This window comes from Corythoichthys intestinalis, chromosome 21 (genome assembly GCF_030265065.1).
Source record: "Corythoichthys intestinalis isolate RoL2023-P3 chromosome 21, ASM3026506v1, whole genome shotgun sequence".
In the NCBI taxonomy this organism is placed as follows: Eukaryota; Metazoa; Chordata; class Actinopteri; order Syngnathiformes; family Syngnathidae; genus Corythoichthys; species Corythoichthys intestinalis.
In genome coordinates this window covers 36,437,307-36,461,834 of record NC_080415.1, presented here as the reverse complement: position 1 = coordinate 36,461,834, position 24,528 = coordinate 36,437,307, and the positions used below count along the sequence as shown (strand labels likewise).

At 39.3% G+C, this 24,528-nt stretch overlaps 1 protein-coding gene across 6 annotated transcripts in view; it reads right to left on the bottom strand.

Moving 5' to 3' along the window:
* Positions 1-24,528, bottom strand: part of mprip (myosin phosphatase Rho interacting protein) — a 65,912-nt gene that overhangs the window by 39,041 nt on the left and 2,343 nt on the right. For 5 of the 6 annotated variants that reach the window (XM_057826175.1, XM_057826173.1, XM_057826178.1 and 2 more), the window contains exons 2-7: positions 17,313-17,390; positions 17,073-17,138; positions 4,773-4,924; positions 2,797-2,881; positions 2,477-2,651; positions 624-1,059 (exon numbers count right to left, since the gene is read on the bottom strand). In XM_057826175.1, coding sequence (XP_057682158.1) covers positions 624-1,059; positions 2,477-2,651; positions 2,797-2,881; positions 4,773-4,924; positions 17,073-17,138; positions 17,313-17,390 — 992 coding nt within the window. The remainder of the gene's footprint in view (positions 1-623; positions 1,060-2,476; positions 2,652-2,796; positions 2,882-4,772; positions 4,925-17,072; positions 17,139-17,312; positions 17,391-24,528) is intronic. The other variant, XM_057826176.1, reaches the window with a different exon arrangement.

Below are 24,528 nucleotides of genomic sequence, written 5' to 3'. Positions count from 1 at the left end.
TAAATAAGTTAGCATTTGTAGCATTTAAGCTAGCTGCACTTTTGTTATGCATATTGGGCTAGTTTAATCTATTAAATTTACATATTCATCAGACAAGATGGACGTTTGAACACCACTTGTTTTATTGTTAAAACATAACCTAACTGTACATGTTTTACAGCTTTACAAATTGTAAAAAGGAAGTAAAACATTTCAAAAAGCACAACTGCCTTGTTTTCTTTCTGTCAAACTGAACAACTTCACGTTTAGAGAAGATTGTGAGTAAAAATTAAGTAAAATATAAGATAGTGTGAGGTACAATAAGATATTGTTTATGCGACCAAAAAAACAACTGGAGAAAAAAAATGGCGGACGAGACACCGGCGTCGTATAGTCGAAATCACCTACGTCAAGTATATCGTAACCCGAGGACTACCTGACAGATATTTGCATCTTTTCCAGTAGTTTCAATTGTGATTTAAATTGTTTTTGAATATGGGAATCAATCAGTGTAAACCACTTAACTATTTATGCAGTGCTTATAATCTACATGCAGATTGCAATGAGGGTGGGGGTTAATTTCCTGGTGAGTGTCCTGAGTTGCTGCAGTCGAAAATGTGCCAAAAGAAAAAGAGGACACTGACCTCCTCTCAGGGCTGAGCACAGCCTCCCTGTCAGGGCTCCTAAACCGGCTCCTCTTCTCTGCCTTTCTTGCTTCTGCCTCCAGCCTTCGGGATCGAGGCGTGTCATGGTGACTAAATGAGTGGTTCCCCCTCTGGGTGGACGGGTGGCTCTCAGTGCTGGTCACTGTGCTGCCGCTGGCATCGGAGTCCAGGGAGCTTACCGAACCGCTAATGTGTGAGCCGTTAGAGAGCAGCGAGCTGCCAGAAGGGAAGGGGTCACTAGGAGCTGGAGAGAGGCAGCGGGGTACACCGCCAAGGCTAGAGCAGGAGCCTGTCGGGGAAAGGAGGTCAGCCGGCGGCTGTGGCGCAGAACCGTGCAAGGCCAAGCTACCCTGATCCACTTCATCGCCATTCACTGAGCCTGCGTCAGACCCCTGTCTGACAGATGTACATTCACCTACAAAACAGTCAAATAAATCAATTAACATCCTTAAAAAAAAATTCAGCAGATTTGTTGACATTAACTTGATCGTTAATGAAGCATTTTTTTTGTAATTTATTGTCATGTAACTGTGATAGAGTTGTCCGATAATTACTTTTTAACCAATATCCTCATATTGTCCAACTCCAAAAATCCGATATCAAACCGATACCGATATATGCGCTCGTGGACTTATCATATTATGGCTATTTGTATTGTGAATGCCTTAACCCCATATACTCCACGCTGTACAAATGGGGTCGCTGGCCATAACTTCTGTTGTACTCGTCATAAGCACGTCTTTTTTTTTTATCAGTGTACAGACGAATAGTAGTTCCTTCATTCAACACCAGATGGCAGCACTGTTGCACTGTAACTAAATGAGTTTTGCCTAGTTGACGGGAAAAATCATTTCGAAGTTCACGTCAGTGGCCGCCATCTTGCATCCGCAAAGTTTTATATACGCTCTCTGCTGGAATAATCTATTTGTTCACAATTATATTGGAAATATGGCATCACAACGACAAGGCAGGGGTAGAAGAAGGTGCGGAACACCAGGAGAAGACCATCCCGTCCATATGAGGCGAGCACAAGCAGTAAATTATGCCGAGACATGGCTTCGGAGGAAGAGGTGATGATAAGCAATGGCATTGATATCCTCCAAGAAGAACCGGGAATGAACAGACCCCTCCCAGATTTAAAAGATGAAGCTTCATTTCATTGAAATGAATACAAAATGTTATTTTTCAGGTTTCATGACAATAATATCTATTGTTTACAAACTATTGTCAAAATTGCTATTTTTGGAACGTAAATTACTCGGTGCAAATTTTCTCAAGCTCGATGTGCAATATGTCAAATTAAAGCCAAATGCTAAATTTTTATGATAAGTTGTCAAAACCTTACTGAGATTTATAGTTAATCAGTAATCAAGCAATGTGTGCGATTTTTTCAATATTATGCATTTTAAAATTCTTCAACGGTCAATAAGCATAACTGCTATGCTAAGTTGTGAACAGCCCTTGTACAAAGGCAGAAAGCTACTACATTCACTTTGAAAGCAACATGCATATTGGCCCAAAACCGATAATGAAAAATGTTATTAGATAAAATTTCAAAATGCTTTTATCGTCTACTCGATAATATCGGACAACTCTAGTGATAAACTATTGTATTTGAAAACTAAGCTGTGGAGAATGACCTCTCTTCTAAAATTTCAAGTCCATATTTACAAAACAGAAAACCCGTATACAATAAACGATATAGGGGTAAAGTTGGGTGAAACAGGGTAGGTGTATGACTATTACAATCCCGCAAATAAAGTTATATACAAACCTACGAACCAAAAGGGATTCTTGCTTAAAATAATCAAATTTTAAAAAGTCATTTTTGCCTGTTGGGTGTGGTAGTGGCGATCCTAAAGGCAGTTCAGCAGAGGCCCAAACTGTAGCCGCCTCAGCCTCTCTTTGGTTCAATTCTTCCTGCCAAATGATTGAACTGGAGTCTAGAACTTTCTCTGCCTCAGGGATACCCAAGCCAGTCACTGCTACTTTGGCCGGCCCTGGCTCCTGTGTGGAGGTAGGTAAAGAAAAGAAAAAAACTATTAAAGAAATCAAAGCATCTACTATACCACAAAATCATGGTTGTATGCACTGCATATCCCATGCAATATAAGTGGTATAGAATCAAAGTTTTAATGGTGATGAAAGCTACCTGGGAGGTCGTTGGCTCAACTTTGCGTTTCTTCTTCTGGTTCTGTTTATTGGTGCGGGGATACACAACCAGCTGCTCAGTCCACCTGAATGAAAATAAGCCCTCTTAACAGTGATGTCACTCAACTTCTGGATGACTTTCAGGTTAGCGATAGGAGTGTATCTTCAGTATTTCTTCAATGGTGATTGTGTGCACTGCTTCATAATCCACTAAAAGTTATTTAAATTTAAAAGATGCAAGTTAACATTATTACTTTATGTCTTGATAATGTTATCTGTCTTTTACGCATTACCATTTGGAAATTATGTTAAATTCGCCTTGGAATTTATGCTATAAACCAATGCTAGGGATGGTGTTGTCTGCCTGTGTGTATGTATCACAGCCTTATTTTTATTGTTATAGTTTATTATTTTAGTATAATGACGTAGAATAACAGAATAGTGACCAAATCATCCGCAGTAACTGTAACAAAGGATTTCTTGTGTTTTAGCTAAAATGTGTGACTGCACGTCACGCTGTGTATACATTTCTGTCGGTGACTATAATGTGACGATAGTTACTGATATTAAAATACATAACGAGGTGAGGCTTTAAACACTGGTAGTTTGCTAGCTTTATGAGTGGTAGTTAGCTTCCATACCCACCTAATTTAAAAATGTTCATTATAGTTAAATTCAACATATGTATATATTTAACAAGACAGCATATTGCCTTGTTGTAAATAAATGTTATCTTCTTTATACCTTTTAAAATTGAATCTTTTTTCTAGAGGTCGAACGATATATGGCTCTTTACCCAATATCGGCCATAGCCCAATTCTTTACCCTAAACTAGACTCAGGGATATTGCGGACATTGCGATAACTAGATTGTAACCTTTGTTATGTTTGGAAGTCATTTAATGTTGTGAATCAACTGTTAAAGTTGTTCAAATTGCTCCTGTTATTGGATTATTTCCCTTCTGTCTACTTTCGACATGTGAAAACTGATTAATCTTCCATCAAGATAGATTCAAGCCAAGATTTTGCCGATTCAGGAGTAATTAAGATAAAAAGTTATTTAGGTTCACTAGGAAGGTTCGCTACAACACAGCCTTCCAGAGAAGTCTACTGCTTTAAGATGGCGGCTGTTTATTAATGCCAGTGAGTCTCACTTCACATCTAGTTCTACATATATGTGATATCTACCGTAGCATCATGTGGGCGTAGTTTGTACCAACGTAGGTGTAGTTTGAAGGCTGTCGGCTGCAGTCAGGTATTATTGACTTGACGGCAGGCTGCGATAAGACGTTTCAGGCTTGCCAATTTTGTAATATTGTAAGATTTTTTTTATCTTGCTTGAAAGAATATGCAATGTTTTTTTTAGTTTTTTTAAGGTGTTTACTAAGTAGTGATCCTTTCACTCTAAATGGAACTTGTCACGTTAGAGTAGCATCCGCGTTAGCATTAGCTTTAGCATGGCGAGCATCCTCTTAAACTCTCACTTGTTTACATCTCGTTGTGATGTCCTGGTGGGTTCAATTATTTGAAAATAATATACTGTTCTTGCTGAGTGTGTATAATCATAAAAAGAAGCGCTGCGCTTGTTGGTTAAGTAGAACTAGACTGAATGAATACTGTAAGTCATGTCACCATTGTAAATTTGAAGCTGTTGAAGTAATTTTAAAAAAAATTGCCATTATAATCTACATGCTTTTAAAAAAATGTAAATTGGCCTCAAATATTGACTTACAAAATCAGCTTTGGATATCAGCAATCGTCTGATTTTTTTTTTTAGATATCGGTATCGGAATTTGAAAATCCCATATCGGTTGACCTCTATTTTTTCCTTGTGGTTCATATAAACTCAATAGAGTTTCACAGGGGAATACACTCCTATTAGCAAACCCGGAAGATTGTAGGACGTCATGTCAATTAGCCCAACTCCTACACATGATCTTAAACGTCATCACTAACCAGAGAAATAAACTCAACCTACCCATTAATGATCTCCTTATTCTCTCCTCTGATGAAGTACTCCTGTTCTGGGGTGATTATGCACAAGGAGTTTTTCTGACCAGTCTTTGGTTCTGCATCGATGACATCAGTACATGCATTCATGTTGACTGTACCCTGAGGCAGCGTGCTTGGCTAAAAGAGAAAAAAACAAGGCAATTGGTGAACATTTAGTAAGCCAAAAAGAATGACAACTAGGGTGGATTCCCAAAAAAGAAAACATGAACAAATATGGAAATAGTTGAACCAAGAAATAGGCCAGGGATGGGTGACTGGCCAACAAAATAGTGATAACCCAGTATCACGTTGCGCACTGTGAAAAGACGGATCTTGAAGAAAGCGTGATTTAGTGCCACAGAATGTTTTGAAGCGAACCTCTTTCATCAGTATTTTCATTTTCACTTGCAGATGTCAAAGTAAATCACATTCATGGCTCTTATCAACAGATTACCACGGTAACCGGACAATTCATTTCAGTTGCTGCACAAACAAAAGGGAAAGAAAAGAGATGGGAAGCCAAAAAAAAGCTGCTTTGTCAGTGCGATCATCTGTCCAGTAGAGTTTAAACAAAAATCTAATGCATGGAAAACAGTAAAGAAACTGGCAACTGGTTTGACGCATCTCCGTTTTCTATCAGTAAAACCATGAAACTTCCATTGAGTCTGCTCTAAATCCTGTGGCTCTGTTATCAGGCTTTGTTGGGTTATGGCTGCTACACAACTAAAACAGGTGCTGGGTCGCTTTTCAGCTCCTTTTAAGGCCACTGAACACAGATCAAGCTTTATTAAGATCTGCCTGAAACCCCCTGGGGGCTGCCAAATATGGCAATTACACATGGGTTCTTCAGTGCTCCGACGCTATGGAAGAATTTCCTCCGTTTGAGAGGAACAGTCAAGTAGCAGTAGCTGTCAAGTGTTTGGAAGCCTACAGTATGGTAAAAATAATCTACATGTACATTTAAGTAATAATGTATCTGAATATGTAAACATAATACCATTCAGCTGAAAGCCCTTTTACCATATTTTCAAATATGAAAACGTAAATATCTGTTAGACAGTCAATGTTGTCAACTTTTACATATTCATTAAAAGATAAAACTGGCAATACTTCAAATTCCGGTTTACCAACTTGTTCCAACTTTTCAAAAAAAATGCCACAATATGGTTTACAGGCAAGTATTACATTACAAATGACCCATTGACCAAATTTTTAATCAATTAAAGCAACACTTGGTAACTTTTTGGTTTTGGTCGATTACAGCGACGCCAGTGGACAAAAACGGTAGTGTTTTGCCTTAAAGGGTTCCATGGATGGAGACAGAAATATACACTCACCGGCCACTTTATTAGGTATACCTGTTCAACTGCTAATTAACACTTAATTTCTAATCAGCCAATCACATGGTGGCAACTAAGTGAATTTAGGCATGTAGACATTGTTTAAGACAATCTCCTGCATTTCAAACTGAGAATCAGTATGGGGAAGAAAGGTGATTTGAGTGACTTTGAACGTGACATGGTTGTTGGTGCCAGAAGGGCTGGTCTGAGTATTTCAGAAACTGCTGATCTACTAAGATTTTCACGCACAACCATCTCTAGGGTTTACAGAGAATGGTCCGAAAAAGAAAAAATATCCAGTGGGCGGAAATGCCTAGTTGATGCCAGAGGTCAGAGGAGAATGGCCAGACTGGTTCGAGCTGATAGAAAGGCAGCAGTGACTCAAATAACCACCCGTTACAACCAAGGTAGGCAGAAGAGCATCTCTGAACGCACAGTACGTCAAACTTTGAGGCAGATGGGCTACAGCAGCAGAGGACCACGCCGGGTGCCACTCCTTTCAGCTAAGAATAGGAAACTGAGGCAACAATTTGCACAAACTCATCAAAATTGGACAATAGAAGATTGGAAAAACGTTGCCTGGTCAGATGAGTCTCGATTTCTGCTGTGACATGCGGATGATAGGGTCAGAATTTGGCGTCGACAACATGAAAGCATGGATCCATCCTGCCTTGTATCAACAGTTCAGGCTGGTGGTGTAATGGTGTGGAGAATATTTTCTTGGCACTCTTTGGGCCCCTTGGTACCAATTGTGCATCGTTGGAACGCCACAGCCTACCTGAGTATTGTTGCTGACGATGTCCATCCCTTTATGACCACAATGTACCCAACTTCTGATGGCTACTTTCAGCAGGATAATGCGCCATGTCATAAAGCTGGAATTATCTCAGACTGGTTTCTTGAACATGACAATGAGTTCACTGTACTCAAATGGCCTCCACAGTCACCAGATCTCAATCCAATAGAGCATCTTTGGGATGTGGTGGAACGGGAGATTCGCATCATGGATGTGCAGTCGACAAATCTGCACTGTGTGATGCCATCATGTCAATATGGACCAAACTCTCTGAAGAATGCTTCCAGCACCTTGTTGAATCTATGCCACGAAGAATTGAGGCAGTTCTGAAGGCAAAAGGGGGTCCAACCCGTTACTAGCATGGTGTACCTAATAAAGTGGCCGGTGAGTGTATATATACATATACAGTGGGGAGAACAAGTATTTGATACACAGTCAATGGGAAAACCCATTGGCAGTGTATCAAATACTTGTTCTCCCCACTGTATATACACCGATTTTTTTTTTTTTTTATTGACACGGCCACGTTGTGTTGAAGACACGTATGTGCCGATCCGTTGCCTACCATTACGGTACGTGACGTCACCATTTTGTTTCAGTAATACCTCACTCTGATCGGCCGAATGATTTCGTCTGTGTTAAATTCTGCTTTTTTCACTCTTCATAAAGCACAGAATTTAGTTTCTTGAACTCATTTGAGTCAACGTTCATTGTAGCTTCTCAACTCGTACCATAACAAACGTAACAACACAGACTTCCTGTGTGTGTCCGTCAACTATATCTGTTCCTCGGGAAACCCAAACCCAAATAACAATAGTTCCTATTGTTACTGTCGTGTCGACAGTGATAAGCTTTCTTGGATTTCCGACTTACGTTCTCACTTTCATTTTACCGTATCAATCCATGGAAGAAACATTTATTCATCATGATGAAACGAGCAAGTTATACACCAGCCTTTAAAAGAAAAGTCACATCTGTTTTGTTTTCTCCTAGATTCTGGTAAGTTGGAGTTGTCAAATCATATTATTACCGTACATATTGTAATGTTTAAATGTTGTAATGTTTTGAACTACCAATATACTATGCTTGTGCTGTGTTTCACCATTCAGTAAAATGACATTTCTGTATCTGTACACGAGCTCTGTTTTCTTGTATTCTTCTATTTATTGGTGCTAAAATTAGGGTGCGCGTTATAAACGGGTACAATAATTTCCCCTAGATATTACAAGTAAATTTGGGGTGCGCATTATACACGGATGCGCCTTAGGCTACGGTCATACTACAGGTGTTAATGCACAAATCCGATTTTTTGTCATATCTGTTTTTTTGGCGTGCCCGTTCAGACTGCTTTTGTCCATTGAGACCATTCAAGTATTACGCATGCGCACTAATTCGCAGTCTGACAAGCGCTGAGCAAGACGACCCGCATGCGCAGAAGCATCAAAACAAATGATAACACATGCTGGCTGTCATCCGTCATTCCAGGGATATCATATTTTGATTTTTAAAAAGAGGACACAAATAACAGGCATAAATAATACCAGATTAGGCTTATATTCAAAGTATATGGATCGATAGCATGCACGCACTGTCCGTGCATGTCACACACACATACGCGCAGTTTGCCCCGACTCTCGGCCGTGTAAGCAATGTTCAAATATTGCTTATATGGAGCAGACAGAAAACCGATCATTCTCAGGCTTATCCTCAACCCATTTTTATTTTTTTTAATGACTGTTGTCAAGTCCGAGTCTTCCTAAAAAGCCGTGTTCAAGGCAAGCTAGGCACTAATAACGCACAGCTGCACCGCTACCGTGGCGTCTCTCTCGCTTTTTGATGACGTAATTGCTGCATGAATTCCGATTTGAGAGACTGGACAGTACAGACCGCCGCGACAGTCTGGAAAAATGTGGCCCAGATCGGATTTGAACCACATACGAAAGTGACCCAGATCGGATTTGAAATGGTCCAGTTCTCTGCGACTTGTCACGTTCAGACCGTCAAGTTAATGCCTCACTCAAGTCGGAAAAAGATGAAAAAATCGGATTCGTGCATTAAGACCTGTTGTATGAACGTAGCCTTATATTCGGGAAATCATGGTAATCAAGCACCTTCATGACAAAACAACCTGGCAGCCCCATTTTAGCTGCTAAAAGGAGACAAAGAGGTTTTGAAGACGTTTTAACAAATATGGGACGAAAATATTAAAATTAGGAATTGATGCAAGATTTTATTTTCTTGTTAAACATCTTCTCAAATTTGTTTGCCTTTTTAAAAAAAGTATTACTTCCATTCTTTAAAGATAAAATCCGACTCTCCCTGACAAAATCCATGTATGGCCTGAATGTGTAAATTAGATGTGCTTACAGTATCCTTAACATTTCTGTTGCACTACGAACCTAGCATCAGCTGAGCTGCTTGCTGTGGCAGGCCATGTGTGGAATGTCTGGGTCTGCGGCATATCTAACGTTTTCTTCGGTGGTCTTTAGGGGTTACAACTCCCTTTTTCTTGTTCTCTGTGATCCTGCGGCTGTGCACTCACTTATGGTTACCAAATAAGGGCATTAGGAAAGGAATGCTGCTTTCAATAGGAGAGCATCTTCCCTTCCATTAGTTGTGAAAAGACCCCAGTTTTTCTAGAGTTCAATGCTTCGGTTCACATCCTGCTATCTGCTGGGTGAAAAATAACAGGTGATGTCATCTACTCCCTGGACCTTTAATCTGCAAGATGATGCAGATGTTTAAACTACCGACAAGGCGAAAAAGCCATTCCTATGACCTGGTTGTGAGTTAAACAACCTATGACAAACTATTATCGCAGTATAAATAAAAGCCTGTATGGAGCAAAATTAAAAGCATGTAAAGTCAACAACTCTGTTTCTCAATGTTCATCTGCTGTTCCTTGTAGGTGTCTTTGTTTCCTAAACTGTAGAAATGCACGCAAATGTAAAATATCACTGTCATCAGCATATAAGTGGTGTACAAGTGCCCATTTGCACTGAAAATATTGAAGTGCGCACCAGATTCCAACCTCACTGTTTGACTTGACCGGCTAACCACTGTCCAACACGCACGTTAAGCTCCTTATACGTGACGCAGCAACGTTTAACAGTTTGAACATGAAATATATTGCATTTGTAGAGTGTATTTAATTTGATGCAGGTTGAAAAGGTTTTGTGTAAATACAGATGTGACCGAAAATTCAGCGCCAAAAATAGCTAAAAATGCATTCTCGGTTTTCGGTTTTGAAGACCGAATGTTTACGTTTAAGTTTGCGTGTTGTTTTTCGTCGTGTTTTGATGAAGTCATTACAAGAGGACTAAGGTTCTTTACACTATTCGCTGGTTAACTTTTGGTGGTCTTCGAAACTGACAACCGAGAATGCATTTATTGCTATTTTTCTGCGCCGGATTTTCAGTCACATCTCTATTTTTTAATTTATTGAATTCCCTTATTTCTTTACGTTTTTCATCACAACTTCATTGGACTTGGGGTTTCTCGAAAAAATATCGATAATAAGCTGCTGGCCAAAAGTATTGGCACCCCTGCAATTAGATATTGCTCAATTTCTCCCAGAAAATGATTGCAATTCTCCAAACTGCCATTTTCAGATCGCTCCACAGGTGTTCTATGGGAATCAGATCTGGACTCATTGCTGGCCACTTTAGAAGTCTCCAATGCTTTCTCTCAAACCATTTTCTAATGCTTTTTGAAGTGTGTTTTGGGTCATTGTCCTTCTGGAAGACCCTTGACCTCTGAGGGAGACCAAACTTTCTCACACTGGGCCCTACATTATGTTGAATAATTTGTTGGTAGTCTTCAGACTTCATACTGCCATGCACACAGTCAAGCAGCCCAGTGCCAGAGGCAGCAAAGCAACCCTAAAACATCAGGGAACCTCCGCGATGTTTGACTGTGAGGACCGTGTTCTTTTCTTTGAAGGCCTCGTTTTTTTCCCTGTAAACAATGTTGATGTCTTTTCCCAAAAAGCTTTACTTTCGTCTCATCTGGCCACATTCTTCCAAAACGTTCTTGGCTTTCTCAGGTAGGTTTTGGCAAACTCCAACGTGGCTTTGTTATGTCTCTGGGTCAGAAGTCTTCCTGGGTATCCTAACATAGAGTCCCTTTTCATTCAAACGCCGACGGATAGTACGAGTTGACACTGGTGTACCCTTGGACTACAGGACAGTTTGAACTGGTTTGGATTTTAGTCCATGTTCTTTACCCACCATTCGCACAAGCTTTCGTTGAAATCTCTCATCAATGTTCCTTTTCCGTCCACATCTAGGGAGGTTAGCCACAGTGCCATGGGCTTTACACTTATTGATGACAAAGTGCACGGTAGACACAGGAACATTCAGGTCTTTGCAGATGGACTTACAGCCTTGAGATTGCCCATGCTTCCTCACAATTTTTCTTCTCAAGTCCTCAGACAGTTCTTTGGTCTTTTTCTCCATGCTCAATGTGGTACACTCAAGGACACAGTACAGAGGTTGAGTCAACTTTAATCCATTTTAACTGGCTGCAGGTGTGATTTAGTTATTGCCACCACCTGTTATGTGCCACAGGAGAGTAACAAGTGCTGTTAAATACACAAATTAGAGAAGCATCACATCATTTTTCAAAAGGTGCCAACACTTCTGTCCGGCCCATTTTTGGAGTTTTGTGTAAAATGATAATGATTAAAAAAAAAAAAAATCCCATTCCCTTTGTGTTTTTTCATTGCAAGCAAATTAAATGAAGATATTACTACCAAACCATTTGCAATTGCAATCATTTTCCGGGAGAAATTGAGCATTTTCTGACAGAATTGCAGCAGTGCCAATAATTTTGGCCAACCCCTGTATATTGATTTGACTAAAACCTTGGTAAACAAAATTGGAAGAAAAAAAAAAAATTACCCAATTAGTATAATTTCTGTTTTTATCTTGGCTTTGTAAAACATCGATGAATATTAACGAAAAACAATAAATTAAATGATGATGTGCTCATACATGTAAAAAGGTAATGTGTACTAGGGTTGTCAAAAATATCGAAAGAAGTATCAAAGAATCTATACTGAAATATTGTATCCTGTTACGATACTTGATTACAAAAGTATTGATACTCATTTAATCGTTTCTGCGTGACCGCGGTTACCAGACATTTGTTCTTATGGGGGAATTTTGCATTTTGTACTACTCTTGATAGTAATGGAGGATATTTTGGCATTTTCCTTGTTAACTATTGGCCATTGATGGCAGTAAACGTCCGATCGTTTTGTGACCCAAAGTAAACAGGAAGTGGCCTGGAATTGTGGCTAAATCAACAGTCCTGACTAGAGGTGGGAATCTTTGGGCACCTAACGATTCGATTATGATTCAGAGGCTCCGATTCGATTATAAATCGATTATTGACCCCCCTCCAGCCCGGCTTTTAATGTGTTGTACATTAGTTCCAAAATTGTTCAAAAATCCTCTCAGGCTAAACCAAACTAATATTTCATTATCAAGTTAACTGTTAAAATCAGTAAAAATCAGTTAACTGTTAAAATCAGTAAATTAAATACTGTCCCCATAAAGTCCCCATTCTAAATCAGTAGCTTTAGACTACATTCAATTAATTTAATGATGTGAATGAATTGTTAAAATTGTCATAATTGCTATCGTTATTCCATAATTTCCCTTCTGTCTACTTTTGACATGTCAAAGTTTTAAAACTGTTTCTTCATTTAAAGATAAGATTCAAGTCAAGATTTTGCCGATTTAGGTGTATTTTAGATAAAATGTTATTTAGGTTCGCTACTACAGAGCCTTCTAGATAAGTCTACTGCTTTAAGATGGCGGCTGTTTACAACGCGGCAACTACTAAACGGCAAGTCTGTCATTTCGCATCTACTTCTCTTTATGTTTTTACGCCGGCGTCGTCTGTCATTTTCCATCTAGTTCTACATATATGTGATATCTATTATAGCCGTATGTGTCCGTATGTTTGTAGCAATTAGCAACTGGGCATTGTTTGAAGCAGCTGTCGGCCTCAGTCAGGTATTATTGTTTTTTTATCTAGCGGCGTGAGTTGTACATGATATTTACTCTCGGTCCGCTCCTCATTGCGTCCCGAAGACCGCGCTGACAGTGTTTTAGTTCTGCTTTACCTGGTATAATTCAATAATCGGAATTTGGATGTTTGTGAATCGTTCTGGAATCTTCCACGGCCGAATCGCGAATAATCTAAGAAGCGGAAATTTCGCACGCCTCTAGACCTGACCTAGGAATACCACAAAAATAATTATGAAGTGACCAAAAAATAAACACCAAGTGACCTGCAGGACACTTTAATTTAGTTTCTATCAACTCATTCGCTCCCATTGACGGTGGGATGTCAATTCGCTGCCAGACCTACCACTTCAAATGGATTGGACGTCTACTACAAACAAACTCCTTTCAGTCACAGCAGACGGATAATTGGACGCTGCACGATTGGATATCGATCATTGTTAATGCCATTGAAAGTGCTTTTGAAAAAAACTAATTTTAGTTTTTTTAGTCAAGTATCGAAAATAGTATACATATTTTTTTTAGTGTCGATATCAAGTTAAAAATGTTAGTAACGTGACAACAGTAATGTGTACATGGGTGTGGTGTAGGAATTCAGAGCAGCCCCACTAGAGGCTTGATTCATTTGGCAAACACGGATGAGCCTGATGACATCTAGAGCGTTAAATGTGCCGTTATATGCGTTTGGAGCATTTGGAGAGTTCCTGTTATATGGGTCCAGAACTCTAAGCAGCCATTTTCCTCACACTTTTCCTGCCTTATGGAATACATGAAAAGGCTACAGGACAATGAGGCTGCTAGTTTTGGAATCATTGTTACAATGAGAGGAAAACACAATCCCACACAGGGCTGGGTGTCACTGGAAACACAGTGGAAACATACATGCACTTTTGTAGTCAATGGCAATTGTGACTTCACAACATTTGTTCCTTTGCACCACAACGTCTGAATTGCTTTCATTTTAAACTTTGACGCCCTTCTAAATCAACACTTGACATAACTTTAGAATGGCCCATTTGTCATGTCCAGATTTGTTTAAATTCTATCATATGTTTTGCAGATACCAATCTGATACCTAGACTTAAGTCTGACAAGCAAGCATGGGGCATGTGCTCCATATCATGACTACTTTCTTCATTCTATGTATAAACATTCATGTTTATCTAGCATTTAAGGAGCTGAGGGTCCTAGTACTGTATTTTTCAGACTAAAAGTTTAAGTCGCTACCCCCCCCCCCCTCTATTTGAACCCTGTGGCTTCAATACTGAAGTGCTTTACAAATGGAATTTTACAGGTTAACAAGCTTCACGCGTCCTTGTTGCAGTTAGTGGGTGTTTAATTCATTTTGCTGGCCGGCAGCATCATGGTGAGGTTGCTACTTTAGAGTCTTGAACCACTTAGCATGAGTGTGCCAACAACACTTTCTGAGTGTAGCAGCTCGTGCTGAAGTGCACTGTCACAATACACCTTAGCTTTGTTACTAGCATAGCATTCCCTAGGATACGCTTGGGAGAAAATGAGTTATTATAACTAGGGTTGTTCCGATCATGTTTTTTTGCTCCCGATCCGATCCTGATCGTTTTAGTTTGAGTATCTGCTGATCCCGATATTTCCCGACCCGATTGCTTTTTTTGCCCGCGATTCAATTCCAATCATTCCCGATAATTTTTCTCGATCATATACATTTTGGCAATGCATTAAGAAAAAAATGAATAAAACTCGGACGAATATATACATTCAGCATACAGTACATAAGTACTGTATTTGCTTATTAGAACAATAAATCCTCAAGATGGCATTTAATAAATCCTCAAGATGGCATTTACATTATTAACATTCTTTCTGTGAGAGGGATCCACGGATAGAAAGACTTGTGACTTTGTATATTGCGACTAAATACTGCCATCCAGTGTATTTGTTGAGCTTTCAGTAAATGATACTATAGCCATGCCCAAATGCATGATGGGAAGTGGAACCATGACTGTGCGTAGTGCTACCAATTGATATATCTTCTCTGCGTTGGGAAATAACATAAGGTGTTAAGGAAAAGATCAATTGCTACCTTGCTTCCCCACATTGCTTCCCATGATATTTCTAATCGTGGGAAGAGGGATTGTAAGGCTTTTGCCAATTAAACAAGGCTCCAAAGGCTGCCAAAATTCACTCCACTCATTTTACGCTGCCATTTATCTCTCTATATAGGTAAAACGTCACCATTACAGATTGAGCGCGACAATGCGTGAGTGGGTCGTGCAGCGCATGCATTAAATATTTTAACGTGATACATTTTTTAAAAAATTAATTACCGCCGTTAGCGGGATAAATTTAATAACCCTACCTTAAACCTAAACTAAAGACTCTGGATGAGTGTAACATATTATGTCTGTAACGTTAAATACAATTAGAAAACGATTTAATTAAAAAAAAAAAAAAATATATATATATATATATTAAATACAAGGTATGGCCGATATTTTTTTGCCGATTCCGATACTTTAAAAATGACGTGATCGGACCCGATCGATCGGGATGCCGATATCTCTAATTATACCAATATCCACATTTTGCTACAACAAAGCTGCTACGCACACTGCTAGTCGAGTTCATAAGGCATTATGGGGGTTTTATTGCCAATGAAGTCTTAGTCTGATACTTGCTGCCATTACAGAAGAACAAGTAAGGACTAGCAATGAAATAAAACAAAATGAATTTCACAGCTGCTATGCTAGGGCTGACAGCCGTTAGCTATGAGTACAACAGGACCTACGGGGATTTTAAGGTACCGTATTTTTCAGACTAAGTCGCTGTTTTTTTCCATTGTTTGGCTGGGGGTGCGACTTATACTCTGGAGCGACTTATGTGTGAAATTATCAACAAATTATTATATCATTTCACATGTTATTATGGTGTTCTGGAGTGACACTGATGGTTTGGTGAACTTGTTAGCATGTTCTTTATGCTATAGTTATTTGAATAACTTTAATAGCTATGTTACGTTAACATACCGGCCACGCTCGCATTTCGTTGTTCATTCATCATGCAACCTTATCATACTGTACAGTTTTTCAGCATGTTGTTCTCCATTGTATTTTTATTTTAAATTGCCTTTCAAGACGACATATCTGTTCTATTTGTTGGATTTTATCAAGTAAATTTCCCCCCAAAATGTGACATACTCTAGCGCGACTTATATTTGTTTTTTATCTCTTCATTGAGCATTTTATAGCCGGTGCGACTTATACTCGGGTGCGACTTATAGTCCGAAAAATACGGTAACTACAAGCTATACACGCTATAGCACGAAGTAGTGCTGCACCGATTAATCGATTTACTCGAGTAATTCCATTAGAAAAAAGCTTATATTAAATTTTGCTGCTTCGACGATCCGTTTAATTAGAGTAGCATTGTAATGGTTAAAAAAAATTTTTTTTTTGCATTTACTGTTAGTCATTTGGGTGGATACACTGCCCTCAAGTGGCAATCGTGAATATGACATAACTCATTTAACATGGCTGAATCCAGCTGTTCCCCGTGAAGACCAACATAAGGAACGTTTTTTTTCTCATTGAACATGGTTGAATCCAGTTGCTCCCTGTTAAGACCAATATAAGGTAAGTTTTTTTTTCTTTATGCAAATTTTTTTTTTTTAAATGCATTCGTAATTTAGTTTACAGTACCGGTATATTTGGCCGTTTTTTTCGTGGGAATATGTGTTTGAACAATTTGTTAAGAGCATTGTAAAGAAGAAAGTTAGCATTTTATACCATTTAAGCTAGCGGAAATTTGCTATGCAAGTTAGCCAATTGTTCTTTTGTTGTACTTAGATCCTCATTTATTTATTTTTTTATTCCGTTTGAGGCTAAGCTCAGGTATTTTAATATCTTTTTAAATGAAATCGCAATTCTGCGTTGTTTGAAGAAACACTCGGGAATTTTATTTTGTATTCACAAAGTGCCTTAGCAAGCCTTTGTTTTACATCTCCTAAAATTTAATTTGCAACGCATTAAGTGTTCCTGATCCAATTACTCAATTATTTGAACTAACTAGTTGATATATTAATCGACTACTAAAATAATCTACAGCTTCAGCCTTAGTGCGAAATTAATGGTACTTACCGATTCGTCAAGGGCAAAGCGAAGACAACCATGTTCGTAAAGCACAAAAAATCTCCGTTGCCATTTCTGTTGGGTGGAAAAACGACAAGTATAAATATTCTGTAAAAAGGTAGGGCATGCAGTCTCTGGAATTGATTAGAACCATATGAAATTTCAGTTCCTGTTTCAATGAATAGTTCGCCGAACCGGCCTAAGTTGATTTACTACAAGATATCATTCTAATATGGCTAATGCACTTACCCGCGATCGCTGCATAGGATTGTCAAAGTCAGTCCCCTCAGGGGCCAAGCACAACCATCCACCATAAATCGGCTTAGCCTGTAAAAAGAAAAAAAAAAGCTATTTAGGTAATAATTAAAACTTGTTAAGCGTTTGTAAGCTGAGGGGGATGGGCAAAGGAAGGAGCGTAAATATAAGAGGACGCCTTTTGGACTCCAGATGTTGCCTTGGCCCTAGTAGTGTATTTCAAAGCCGCACAAACCAGCCAACCTTTGAGTGCGATCAACTCTATTTGCTGAAATGCTTAGGACCCTCGTTCTTTTTTTAGTTACACCAGAACAAATAAGAACCAGAGTGAGTTAGGCCTACCTGCGACATACAAAAAAAAAAATCTTGCCATATGCTCATCATTCTACTTCTGGATTTATTTGACCACAAATTTCCTTCATGGTATAGAAAGATACTTCAAAACATGTGGGAATTCCGGTAATTCTAGCCCTCATTTAATAGGGTTTACCGAATTACAGTGTAGCAAATAGCCTTAATTGGAACACAACCAGCTATTTCACAAATCAAAAACATCTCTGGGAATGTAAGACTGTCTGATCATCATTCTAAGGGCGCTTTCACGCTAGCAGTCTTTGGTCCATTTTAAATGGACCAGAGTTCTTTTTCTCAGATAGTCCGCGTCGTTTTGTAAACGCACATCCGAACTCTAATTTGGACCAAACAAACTAACTCTGGTTTGCTCAAAAATCGTGGGTCTCAGTCTGCTTTAAGCGTACCCTGCTTCGCTTGTGAATGCAAACGGAGCAGTGTACACATACCTGTAAGGCCGAGTTATACTTCCGCATCAGACCTGCGCCGTCAAGGAAGACCTGATTTACGACCCTGCGCCGTACCCTGACGCTGTCCTATTGATTTTTCAAACCCTAGCGTCAGCCTAGCGTCACGTCAATGCATATGACGTGGCGGAAATGGACTGCGATCGGTTCGCTCAGACTGTTGTTTCAGCTTCAGCGTGAAATCACCGCCATTTTAAAACATTACATTTCTACACGCAAAAATGGACCAAGCCGACGAGAGTATCATCGAAGAGCAAGTCTCGTCAAGACATTATTATGATTGCCACATGGCAAGGTTGGCGACTTGAAAAAAAAAAAATTTTTTTAAATGGAAGAACCACCGAGACGTGTGTGTTCGGAATCGAGTGGCCACACGAAGCAGTGACCCAGTCGGCCAAAAACCGCCAACGTTTTATCACTTTATGTCGTATTTTTGGTTGGTGCACTTCATCATTTATTGTGTACATATGTTTGCTGTGAGTCTGTGACTTACTAACGTGTCACACTTCACGTATATGAAGAATAAAGCACAGGTTTGGTGTCAAAAGAGTTGTTTTGATCTTTAATTTTCAATAACAGACAGTTCACACACGATACATCATCACTGATTGACAGTGCCTCGGTGCTTTTTATGATAACGTTAAAATCAAGGCTCCCAACGCAGTTTGGGAAGTTCCATAGACACCAGAAATCTGCTATGGCTTCCCACTGGCTGGTTGTAGGACACGGGAAACACATCGGGCTGGAGGGCTTTGCAGACCTTGGACGCAGTGCTCGACGCCAGTTTGAAGCTAGCCGCCACAGCTAGTTGTCTCCACCCGAGTCTAGAACTCTCTGTGCGGCATCAAAAGTCGGCCAGACCGCCTCGACACAGTCTTCTGCGTCGCCTGCCCCTCAACATTTGAATGATCAAAATTTATTCAATGTTGATGACCAGAAGATTTACATTCAAGCGTTCCATCTTGCATTGTTTATTTTTTTCTCCGTTAAACTAGACTAGCGGAAGTCAACAAGCCTGCCTCAAAACCGTACAAACATAACGCCACACCCCTCCAGTGGCTTGGCGGTGAATTACAGAGCAACACATTCCCTCACCGCAGAACTATCGAATGCTCATTGACGCCGTAATCACTTCGCCGTCACCGCAATGCCTGAGTATAACTCAGGCTTTAGGCTACATTACGTGCACTCATGCAGCGTCACAGCTCCACGCTCCCTCCCCTTCCAGAAGGGAGGTAGTTCTTCTAAATTCTTCTTTCGTCCGAGTAACACTACTCTGAAAGTTCAGTCTGAATACTGAGCCTTTTCAACGAGTCATTTGCAAGTGTTTTTGCAAGGTAGCTCTCCAACCGGACCCTGGTCCTCTTGATCTAATGTGAACGTGCCTTTAAAGGGAACCTCGGACTTAAAGACTTGTAGGCTCTAAGCCACAACTGTTGTCTTTTACGAAAATATGTTATTAGAAACACATATATTATTGCAATTGAGTAAAAATATCTATAATATTTAGTACATGTTTTGATCTACGGATGGCGCCATGTGTTACGCGTAATGCGTGCTGTGGGTGATGACGCGGTGGGGCTGGACTGGGAGAATAGCTGTGCTAGCTAGCAAGTGAAGCTTGCATGACGCCTGGCATGATTTTGTCACATTCTACTGCTGGTCAGATTGTTTTGTTACAGAGCTTTGGAATGAGTTGTCGTACCTGCATCCAATCCCAGCCCATCAGCAGTGTCTTTAAACCGATCCTAGGCAGCTTGCCGAGATATTGACTTGCTACCATTTGACAGTTTGTATTTCCCTTTGTTGCTAGTTGTATCATTGCCCTGTTTTTTTTTATATCAAATTATTATAACTCATAGTAACATTTATCTTTGAAGAATTACATGTCTTTCTATCGGTGGTGCCTTTTCAGGAATAACCAAATGACTAGAGCTGGGAATCGTTGGGCACCTAACAATTCGATTACGATTATGATTCAGAGGCTCCGATTCGATTATAAAACGATTACTGATGCACCCCCCTCCTTTTTTTTTTTTTTTTTTTGTACATTAGTTCCAAAATTGTTCAAAAATACTCTCAGGCTAAACCAAACTACTATTTCAGTTTCAAGTTAACATATAGCAGTAAACAAATATACAAAAATAACAGTAAATAAAAAACTCCAGTCCCCATTCTGTATCAGCAGCTTTAAACTACATTCAATTAATTTAATGTTGTGAATCAACCGTTAAAGTTGCTAAAATTGCTCCCGTTATTCCATAATTTCCCTTTTGTCTACTTTCGACATGTGAAAGTTTTAAAACTATTTTAAAGATAGATTCAAGTCAATATTTTACCGATTTAGGAGTATTTTAGATAAAAAGTTAATTAGGTTTGCTTGGAAGGTTAACTACAACAGCCTTGCAGGGAAGTGTACTGCTTTAAGATGACGGCCGTTTACTAACGCCCGCATCTAGCTTTTTGTAGGTGTGCTGCTAACGCTACCGAATCTATATTGCATCTAGTCCTATATAAATGATATTTACCGTAACATTATGTGGATGTACTTTGTAGCAGCTTTTCGGCAGCAGTCAGGTATGTTGTTGTGTTCCTTTAATTTATCTCGTGGCATGAGTTCAGCTAGAGCCGTGAGTTGAGCATTGGCATTACCCGAGGGGCCGGGTAATGAGAAGCATGATGTTTAGCTACTCTTGCTCCGTTCCTCATTGACCGCGCGGCGTGCTGAGTGTGTTGTACTTCCGCTTTACTTGGCATATTTCAATAATCGGAATTTGGATGTTTGTGAATCGTTCTCGAATCTTCCACGGCCGAATCGCTAATAATTTAAGAATCGGAAATTTTGCACACCTCTACAAATGACTGTCATAAAGCCATATGAAAAATATTTGTACAACTGTTTCAGTGTTAAAATATGTTTAAAAAAGTGAAGTTTGTCTAAAGATGCTCCCATTTCAGCTCTGTTGGCAAATACTGATAATAAAAAAACACATTAAAAAAACACTTGAGCAGTTGCCCTAAAACTGGGCTTCTTTTAATACTACAGATTATTTATAGGCTTTTATTAATCATATGGTACACTATGAGCATGCAATAGCTAAGCAAGGACTTTTTTTCCCTCCAATCCAACTGCATGTCTAAACTTGTTCAACTCAATAAACCAATGTGTGATTATAGGGAGCATGTGAGTATTCTGGAATTATAGGCATGACATGAAACATAAGAGTAGAAATTAATTAATAAAATCAACCCATAAATCATATAGTATTTTTCTTGCACCGAAGATTTAGCACCACAATGTCTCTTTCAAAGCAACATTGCTGCAATGTGTCTTTCAGTTTTAAATCGCTCATAATTTGGTTGCTCTCACTTTGTTTTCGATAAGCTTTAGGTAAATGACTTACTTGTCAGTAGGTGTTTTATTCTCTCTGAGATTAGATCCTGAAATTTCTATGTCCCGATCCAATTACGTGATTGGAAATTGGGCCGATCAGACCATTTTTCAGAGGATTGGAATCGGATGAAAAGGATCAGGTTTTTAATTCATGCCATGTATAATTTAAAAAAAAAAAAAAAAACTATTGTGCTGGCTAGAGTCGCCAGTATTAAGAGCCAGTTAACATTTTACAGTATGTTACTGCCACCTTGTGGTATTATAATTCACTGCATTCACCGTGTGACGTAGTTTGGAACACATGCTGATTCACTTTCACCTTCTGTTACCTTTCTGCCTTGGAAACTAAGTTGTTAATATGCAGTATATGTGTGTTTATGGGGAAAATCTATATGAACGAAATTTGTGAATAAGTCCTGCTGTATGGAAGATAACCTACAGCTTGTAGCTCAAGTGAAGTGTGGTGTCTACATGGTATTTGTATACTGGCAGTGCAGTTATGTTGAATGCATGCATGCATGTTTCTTTGTTACAGTTTCACAAATTAAAATGAATTATTTCCTATAAAAACAAAACAATACCTAACTTTGTGTTTTATTGGAGGACATAGCTAGCTGGCTGTCGGGCAGCGTACAAGGAAACGAACTGTTTTGGGCAGTGCACTTATGTATTTTTTAATATTTTTCCAGAGTTAAAAAGTAACAACATAATCCAGAAATACAATAGCATTGCCAAAAGAAACAAAAATATATTCATTTTATCCTCTGCAACACTCCCGGAAAAAGAAGAGGAGGAAGTACTGCAAACAGTACAGTATAGTAACATGTTTGGAACCTAATTTTTATCTTTGCATTTGGTATTTTAAAATTTGAATGATTCAGGGAGGCTCAGAATGTTATTTAAAAGCAGCCTCTAAGACCTCTACTTCCATTTCCCAAAGCCACACTTCCTTTCACTCCATGTGACGCCAGCTCCCACTCATTAATCCCATTGCAACCCTTTCGGCCTTTACCCACCCCTCCCACGTACATGTCAACTTAAACCAGACAGCATTCTCCATCACTGTCCAGCCCCCCGCATCTCTTCATGGTGGCAGTGTGATCCCACAATCTAAACCAAACATGGGCTGCCAAGTTAGAGAGAAAGTAACAAAATGAAAAGGAATTCATGATTGCCTTATAAAGTATTTAACTCTGTCTGTTACACCAGCTGTAATAAAAACGCTTCTCCAGAGTCCACCTTTGTTTCTAGCATTCTGCCAGACACTATTTATATTGGATATTATCTTTTCCATTTTAAGTGTTCATCCTATTCCATGACTTTTCCATATGTCCCATCTCATTCATACACTTCTTTTCCACAAAAAACAGAAAGACGTGTCCATTCGGTGCTCATGTTTTGTTGGTTCGAATCACATGCTTTCTGGGGTGTGACGATAAATTGAAAAGGGGATATATCACAATGCTTTGTGACCCAAAAGGCCCAAAATATATTGGTACTATGAGTCAAAATAACCATTCGCACTCACACTTATACATAAGGACAACTTTGGAGTGTTCAATCAGCCTTCCATGCATGTTTTTGGGATGTGGGAGGAAACCCACGCAGGTACAGGCAGAAGATGCAAACTCAGGAAGGCTTGTGTCCGGGATTGAACACTTGATTTCAGAAACTGTGAGGCGGACGTGCTAACCACTCACTGCCATGTAGAGCTGAAATGAATACTCGAGCAACTCGAGTTTAAGAACGGATCAGAGTAATTTTATTCGTCTCGAGGAATCGTTTAATTTTGCTAGCTCTAAGGATCACGTTTTGTCCGGACTACTTTTAACGCGGAATAATGCGCTGACGTCACGTGCGTAGAGAAAGAAGCTAAAATACCTGACTGCAGCCGACAGCCGCAACAAACTATGGCGACGTTGCTAAAACTACACCCGCATGATGCTACGGTGGTAGCAGGTAGTGTCTGATGCGTCTCATAGATATCACATGTATATAGAACTAGATGCGCAATGACAAACTCGCCAGCGTTAGTAAACAGCCGCCATCTTAAAGCAGTAGACTAACAAATAGGATGAACATTACTGTCCCTTGCTCACGTAACGTTAGCCCTACGGAGGGCTAGGTTTCTATTCATTTTGACGACTGTCGATGCGTGGCTAATAGAGGCGTGTGAAATTTCTGATTCTTAGATTATTCGCGATTCAGCCGTGGAACACTCGACAACAATTCACAAACATCCAAATTCCGATTATTGAATTATACCAGGTAAAGCGGAAATAAAACACAGTTAGTGCGGTCTTCAGGACGCAATGAGGAAGGGACCGAGAGTAAATATCAGGTTCAACTCATGCCGCTAGATTAAAAAAAAAAAAAAAAAAACAATAATACCTGACTGCGGCTGTCAGCTGCTTCAAACAGCGCCCAGTTGCTAGTTGCTACAAACATACGGCAACATACGGCTATGGTAGATATCACATATATCTAGAACTAGATGCAAAATGACAGACTTTCCCGTGCTAGTAAACAGGCGCCATCTTAAAGCAGTAGTCTTCTCTAGAAGGCTCTGTTGTAGCGAACCTAAATACTTTTTATCTAAAAAAAAAAAAAAAAAAAAAAAAAAAAAAAAAAAAACTAAATCGGCAAAATCTTGACCTGAATCTATCTTTAAAATGAAACAGTTTTAAAACTTTCACATGTCGAAAGTAGACAGAAGGGAAATTATGGCATAATGGGAGCAATTTTAACAACCTTAACAGTTGATTCACAACATTAAATGAATTGAATGTAGGTTAAAGCTGCCGATACAGAATGGGGACTTGAGTATTTTATTTACTGTTTTTAACGGTTAACTTGAAACTGAAATGGTAGTTTGGTTTAGCCTGACAGGATTTTTGAACAATTTTGGAACTAGTGTACAAAAAATTGAAAGGGGTGGGGTTTTGTGGTGCATCAATAATTGATTTATAATCGAATCGGAGCCTCTGAATCGTAATCG